The 7,882-nt window shown below is 34.7% G+C and overlaps 1 protein-coding gene across 1 annotated transcript; it reads right to left on the bottom strand.

The window, feature by feature from the left end:
• Window positions 1–5,883: 5,883 nt before the first annotated feature.
• LOC145130298 (uncharacterized) lies at window positions 5,884–6,681 on the bottom strand. The gene has a single exon (XM_079065121.1). It carries the CDS (start codon window positions 6,679–6,681, stop codon window positions 5,884–5,886), a length of 798 nt encoding a protein of 265 aa, XP_078921247.1.
• Between the last annotated feature and the right edge of the window lie 1,201 nt (window positions 6,682–7,882).

Here is a 7,882-nt window from a genome sequence, read left to right as displayed (position 1 = left end):
AACTCCCGACCCACTAGCACCAGGAGTATTGATATGTGACATGGTAGCAACTACAACCGTCGTGACCGCCGCTTGGAACGTAGCAGCGTCGAACTGAGGAGGTGGTGGCGAAGGTGGTGCCAGTGATTCATTAACAGTGTTACGTCTTGGATTTCTACGAGGAGGCATGTTTTTCTATAAAGTCAAAAGATACAAAAATGGTAAGATATCAAGAGTAAATATGAATTTTGATATATCTCAACTAGAACATATAGTTCAACATGAATCTTGTAATGAATTGGAAATAGAAGTCTACGACAAGTACAACTTGTAACATAATGATATGAAATTGAATTGTTATTTTTCAAATAGTAAGCAAATGCATGTCGATTAAATGTGTATATTGAATACATAAAGTCTGGAAAATTTGATCCTAAACAGGTCTACAATACACCAAATTCTGGGAAAAACATCGACATCATACAGACCTACCGAAAATAAATTTTTCGTGGTCTTACTAAAAGACATGAAAAATAAGGCTAGAACCTATCCGTAGACTTAAACTATAACCAAAAGAGTAAACAGGAAACGAGTAGAGTATTTCCTAATGGCGATGGGTACCACTTAGACGAAACCTCAACTCAGCCAGTTGACACTCCACAACAAGCAGATGTCTTTCATATACTGTCAGACCTGTTCGAAGCTCTATGACTTCAGCTCGAGTTACGGATAACTCTTGCAGTAAGGCTTCATTATCTCTCATTACTCTGTCGCGAGCATCTTCAAGACGACGAATGCAGACTGTATTAACTCCTGCATTAGCATCAACTTCCATAATTCGGTTGACGGCTGTCCTACCCTGTATTTCATTTCGAGCAACCCTACAGACCAGAATTGGCAGGACTCTGTCTGCTAAGCCTCCTTCACTCAGGTTGTAGAAGCTTCTGTCTCCGTTGTATGGCATAGGTTGACCCTGATCTTGACTCCATGTCTCTAAGCTTTCCACCCACAGAGGCGTCGGGCCTTGAAAAGCCGGACGAGGGTTAGGATTTTGGGCAACTGGTGGTGGATTATAGGCTTCTGATTCGAAATCATTGTCTTCAGGAAAGTTTTCTGCAAAATCATCATCTAAGGGAATTTCGTGATTTTCTTTTGGCTCTTCATCTTGTTCTTGATCGGGGAAGTACGGGTCTCCGGGTAAGCGAAATCCAGCCATTGTTATCTAAGCGAGAATAGGGATAAGAGATATAGAATATAGTTAGTAACGATTGATTAAGGATACAAGTTTCTACGAGAGAGACCTACAGTTAACAATTAATGTATGAATTGTTCTAGATATTGTTATAACTATAAACTGTATACTAATTATATATAACTTGGGTATATTCGACCTTTGATTAAATGACCCGGCTCTAAATCCACAACCAAACAAGGAATAGGAAATGAAGCTAGATCACTTATATAACTGTGATATACCCTTAATATTTATAGTTCTACCCTAATTTGTTCTATTGTTTTCATATGTTTGTTACTAGTATATAGTGTCTAAAATACCCCTATAGTACTTTAATCTTTATGTTCTGTTCTAGAGTTCTTCTGAATATGTATAGTTGGTAAATTTTAGACATGTCGCAACACCACTATCACTCCCAAACACATGTTGTTCATATCTCAAATCAATATAGTTGATCAGGCTATATTAATCGCAGATATGATTACATAACTACCCACGTTTGACTGTAATGTCCAAACCCAAATACTTTTAAGTTTTTATGACTGTGATACTATACTTATAGGTATGAGTGTTAGTATACTTCTTGTAAAAATACTTAAATTTCTAAAAAGTATACTTGTAGTCAGAGCTCTTAGCCCTAAATGTATTTATAGTTTGTATATCTTTTATGGATTGATATACTGAGTTCACTATAAACAATGCTCTGATACCAATCTGTCACACCCCCAAACCAGACGGCGGAAACATCCGAGGGTGGAGGACTTCATTAGTAGTTTCACAACACATGCATTATAGTAATCAGAGTACAAACAACCACTACATTTAAAAAGTATAAGTATTTACATGTGTTTCATCATGCTATACTGAAACCAAATAGTTATACAAAACAAGAAGACAATATATAAATAGCTCCATCTTCTCAAAAGCTCGGGGAGTACCTGCCTACCGATCACCTGAGAATACAAGTAATTTGAAAAGATAGTATCAACATAAAGTTGAGTGAGTGCATAAGTATTTATGTTTGAAAGAATGTTTTATGTTTCTTCAATATGTAAACTGTTCCAGAAAATCCTATATTTTCTGATGTATATGAAAAGTAGTTTTTGATGCATAAAACTGTTCTATTTGTAAACCAATGTTCTGTATTTGTAATCCTTTTTGTAAACTTGTATCTGAGAGTATGTCTGATTTCATCAACTGTTATTGTAAACTAGTACTTTGAAAATGTACTTAAGTTTAGTTAATTATACACTAACGTATTGTTAATATCTTTATATGAGTTATTATAAGCATACTGATAGATGTCCTGACCCAACACTATGAATGCGCTGAAAACATGTTGATAACTATTTTTCACTCACAGGCGTGTATGCCTGACTGTAGCTAGCAGTCCGAGTGCGGGGTTGTCAATCCCAATATAGATCTATACACACATTGTTGCGATCCCCGGCTGGAGATTCTTGTGATAATCTCAGGACTTTACTATATTGTTTAAATTAATTAAACAACCTGTACTACTTGACTCATAAAAGCATATAAACGTTACATGTACAATAGTTAAGAAAAACCCAAATCATTCTGAAATATATGACTGACTGTATGTTCTTGAATTGGTATGCTTAACATGTATTTTGAAAGATGTATACTCTTGATTAGTTTTGAATCAAACCTTTGTTCTTGTAAAACAATGTACTTTAGTATACTTGAATCGTGAATTAATGTTCTGTGAATCATAAATGATACGTATTATAATTTATTTGTATTTTCTGTATTGATACCGAGTGTTCATGAATGTAACCCCTTGCTCAACATGTTACAAAGGGTAATTGAAACTTAATGAACTAACTTTTATACTTGTATACATATACAGTTATATATAAGTAAAATTTAAATGACACTCGGACAAATAACTGATGCATATAATCCCACATCCAAACAAGGAAAAGAAACCAAAGTAGGTTATCAGTCCTAAGCTTTTAAATCTTATTTATATCAATATATATATATATATACTAGTATGATTTTTGGAGGAAAATATAAGTTTATAAAACATTTAAAAGAAGTTTAATAATTTGAAATACATTTTGGTGACTTGATGTCATTTTGTACAACCATTGAAAAACTATTTGATTTGATGATAGGTGAAATCCATTTTGATAAGATATTTGAAAACATTTGTTTATAACACAAAATCCTTGTGTTAGACTGGTATTCCCCCCCCCCTTAAAACAGTAAAAACTATGAAAATACGGCGGTATGAACTCACCTGTAGTAAGTTAGTCAAATGTGAGATCAGTGTAGGATGCTAAGTGTCAAGTGAAGTCTTGAGCACAAACAGATCCTAATAGCATATAATGACACATATATGAATATAATTAGTGTTTAAACAACTAATTATGCTAAGAAACCCTCTTAGGGACTAGGAATCACTTAGATTGAAATGTTACAATCACATGTGATTGAATCAAATGGAGTTTACGGCCACTCATTGGACTTTACGGCCACACCTTTGACGTTTACGGTCAAGGGGAGTTTACGGCCAACGGTGTTCTTCATAGGAGTTTACGGCCAAGGGAGATGCTCGTGGTCGTAAACCCTTATTGTTTTTTGAAATGGTTGTTTTCAAGGTTGTAAGTTAAGAGCTTCAATAGGATAACTAGTATATGGAAGATTACTTATGTTTTGAAGCTTGAAGGGGGTGTTCACGGTCTAAAGAACTAGTGTGTGTTCTTGGTGTTCTTGAAGATCTAACCCAAAAGAGATGATTTCATGAATGAAATCATAGGGTTTCACTAGATTAAGCAGGGTATCAACTAATAAATGGAAGAAACACTTACTTATTTGAAGATCAAGATGAAGACTCTTGATGATAATTGAGAGAAAATCGAGTTTGTTGGGTTGGAAGTGTGAGAAATGGTGAAAAATGAAGGAAATATATATATATGTGCGTGGGTTCACGGTCCGAGAGTTTACGGCCATTAACCTCGTTTACGGCCCGAAGTTGGTTAGAGTTTTCGGCCGAAGTAGTTTATGGTTGCGAGGAGTTTACGGCCGTAAACTCTTTGCGGTCCGAAGTGAAGGAATAATTGTGAAGTTTCTCGGTTTTCAACCCTTTTCCTTCCAAATTCAATTGTAGATATTTTAAGGATTTTTAAAAAATAAAGGTTATTATTATAACCCAAATAAAACCCAAACAATAAAAAGGACTTTAGTTGACCTTTGTTTGACTTTGGTTGACTAAAGTTGACTTTACAAACAGAAAATAACGGGGTGTTACACGTAGCCCTCTGATCATTAGAGTATGATCCCGTAACAAGTCTCCACCAATTACTCTTTCACCCAAATTTTTCTTTTTAGGTTCGGGTAATTTCACAACTGCTCGACATCCCCAAATTCGAAAATAATTCACATTTGGTGTTTTCTTGTGCCAAAGTTCATAAGGAGTAACTTTGTTCCGTTTATTAGGAACCTGGTTTAGCACATAATTGGCTGTGAGCATAGCTTCACCCGAAAAGCCTTCACTTAAACCCAAAAAAGAAAGCATCGAATTTACAATTTCTTTTAAAACTCGATTTTTCCGTTCAGCAACACCATTTTGTTGTGGATTGTAAGGAGCTGTGGTTTCATGAATGATTCCAACCGATTGAAAGTATTCAAAATCCATGTACTCTCCTCCCCTATCTGTCCTAAGACATTTTATAGAAATACCCAACTGTAATTCGACTTCGGTTTTATATACTTTAAACTTTTCCAAAGCTTCATTTTTGGAATGTAACAAGTATACATAACAAAACCGACTTGAATCATCAATAAAAGTAACAATGTACTCTTTATTTCCTAAGGAAGGTGTATCATGGAAATCACATAGATCACTATGAATCAATTCCAACACTTCTGATTTTCTATTAACATTTGGAAACTGTTGTTTCGTGATTTTAGTTAACATACAAGTTTTGCATTTTTCAGAATTAATGTCAAAAGCTGGAATCAATCCGGATTTTGACATTTCAACAATTCTTTTAATATGAACATGTCCTAATCTATTATGCCATAACATAGAATTATCAAGATTAGATGCAGAAGTCATACAAGTAGATTTGACATGTGATTCAAAACAACTTATAACATTTAACTTAAAAACACGTTCACAATAATAACCAAATCCCAAAAATATTCCACATTAGACAACACATACTTGTTCGACTCGATCACTTGTTTATAACCCATACAATTCAACAAACCACTAGGTACAAAGTTCTTTCGAACCTTTGGAACATACAATACATCAAACAAATTAATTGTTTTTCCAGAAGTAAACGTAATACTAACAACACCAGTTCCTAAAATTGGATTTGATCCTTCATTCGCCATGTGTAAGACAGAACCTTTATTTACTATGTTCAACTTCGTGAACCATCGTTCATCAATACACACGTGATGTGTAGAAAAAGTATCAAGCCACCATGAATCTGTATCAGCCCCCTGTACAAAAGAATCTTCAGGAGTTAGTAGCATAACATTGAATACTGAACTTACAAGATCAATAGTTAATTGACCTTTGGTTGTAGATTGATCATGAGACCCACTGCCACCACCAGCACCCTCTTTTCCACTACCACTTGCACCTTTATTTCCAAGTTTCACCCGACAGTCACGTTTCATATGCCCTTTCAGATGGCATCTCCAACACACAAGTACCTTGGAATCCTTGTATTTTTTCTTGGACTTTTTGTTGTTACCCTCATACTTATGTTTTTACCCTTGCCCTTGTGATTAGAATTGTCTTCTTTATCACATTCAACCATATGAACTTGGGTCTGTCCAAAATCATATTTGCCCATTCCAGTTCCTTTGTCATTCTCTTGATCACGAAGTCCTTCTTCGATTTTCAAATGACTCCCAAGTTGAATCAAACTTATCTCTTCATTTCTATGTTTCAGATGGTGTTTGAAATCTTTCCATGAGGGTGGAAGTTTTTCAATCACACTTGAAACAGCAAAGGATTCGTCCATGGACATGTTGTGTTGTTTGAATTGACCATAAATTCGTAGGATTTCATTATATTGTTCCATTACAGATCGAGAATCAACCATTTTATAATTGTTGAAATCAGAAACAATGAACTTTTTACTTGAAGCATCTTCTGCAATATATTTTGCTTCAAGTGTATTCCATAATTCACTTGTTGTTTCAATGTTTTGATGAGTGTCAAAGAGGGAATCACACATACCATTCAGAATGTGACCAAGGCAGATGTAGTTGTCATTCTCCCATTTGCTTCTCCTTCTGATTTGTTCTAGACTTGCATCTTTAACCTCTTCTGGTTTTGGAGTAGAAAGAACATAGACAACTTTCAAAGTGGTCAACCAGAAGTGCATCTTCTTTTGCCAACGTCTGAAATCTTGGCCCTGAAATTTCTCCAATTTGCCAAATGAAGTATTCATGTCTTTCAATGAATTGCCAGCCATCTTTTCTAGAAAAATGAAAATATCAAACAAGATTGTTAGGGAATCGAAATAGGGTTATAGAAAATCTGGATCACAAACAGGAATCGTGTAAACACTTTCCTTGTTTGATATTTCGACCCTATATGCCTTGGGTATCACGAAATCCAAACTGGGATAATTCCTGAAATAATAATTCTGATCTTAGGCACAAAATCAGAATCAATTTTGATCAGATGATGAAGAAGAAGAAGAAAAAGAGCGTTCAATTGTTTCCTCTTTGTTTCAATATGTATATCCGTTTCCCTAACTTATCCAAACAACGGATAAATGAAAAACGGTTTTAATCTTTTCAAGAATGACAATTTAGTTCTTGTACTGTGGATTAGGGTTCAGTACTAATAATATTTAGTAAATACAAGTGTGCACTCCCGCACCTCCTAACTTGTATTATAACTAAAAACATTATTCTTGAAACACTTGTTAAGTCCATTACACTAAAATATATTTGGTGACAAAATCACCAACAAAAACCATATGTCTTCCCCCTTTATTACTTTTATATATGTATCCCCGTATTATAAAATTGTTTGGCTCCCCCTGCTTCCAAACACCTTACATTTGAATTGTGTAAGGGTATGGTGCTTAGTACTTGTGTGTGACTATCTTTGAAGCGTAGTGAAGAAATGGTGCCTAGAAGTGGTTCTCCTTTAGTACTTAATTGTTATAAGTACTTCATACAAGATAAAAACTAGCATTCTTGGTGGCGTATACCTGTTGGTGGATACATTATAGAGAAACTCTATTCTTGAGTTTTTGCCTTCTTCATCAACTCCTCATAATTAAGTGGGATAAAAACCTTCAAAGGTTGTATTCTTTACATCATATGGGTGTCATAATCTTTCTAGATCATGTATTTGGATCCTCTTGGTGGTTTTGATAAATTGGTCTAAAAATAAACTAGTTATTTTTAAAGTCTTTCGTTTTCTGTTTATTAATTGTTTTACAAAAAAATATCATTTTTAGCTTCATAAAACCCATCACACAATTACATGCACCAAAACAATATCAGAAAAACCATAGTGAATCAGAGCGTATCATTAACATCCAAGTACATCAAAGTCAAGTACTATGCAGAATAATGTAGTGTGTGCAATGCAGTCATCCCAAGCTCTTCCCTATCGAAACAGAAGTACCTGAAACATAAACTGAAAACCATTAGCAC

Source organism: Lactuca virosa, chromosome 1, assembly GCF_052849685.1.
Source record: "Lactuca virosa cultivar CGN04683 chromosome 1, Lactuca_virosa_CGN04683_v6, whole genome shotgun sequence".
Taxonomy (NCBI): Eukaryota; Viridiplantae; Streptophyta; class Magnoliopsida; order Asterales; family Asteraceae; genus Lactuca; species Lactuca virosa.
Note: the sequence above shows the minus strand (reverse complement) of the source record. Positions and strands in the feature narration are given on the sequence as shown.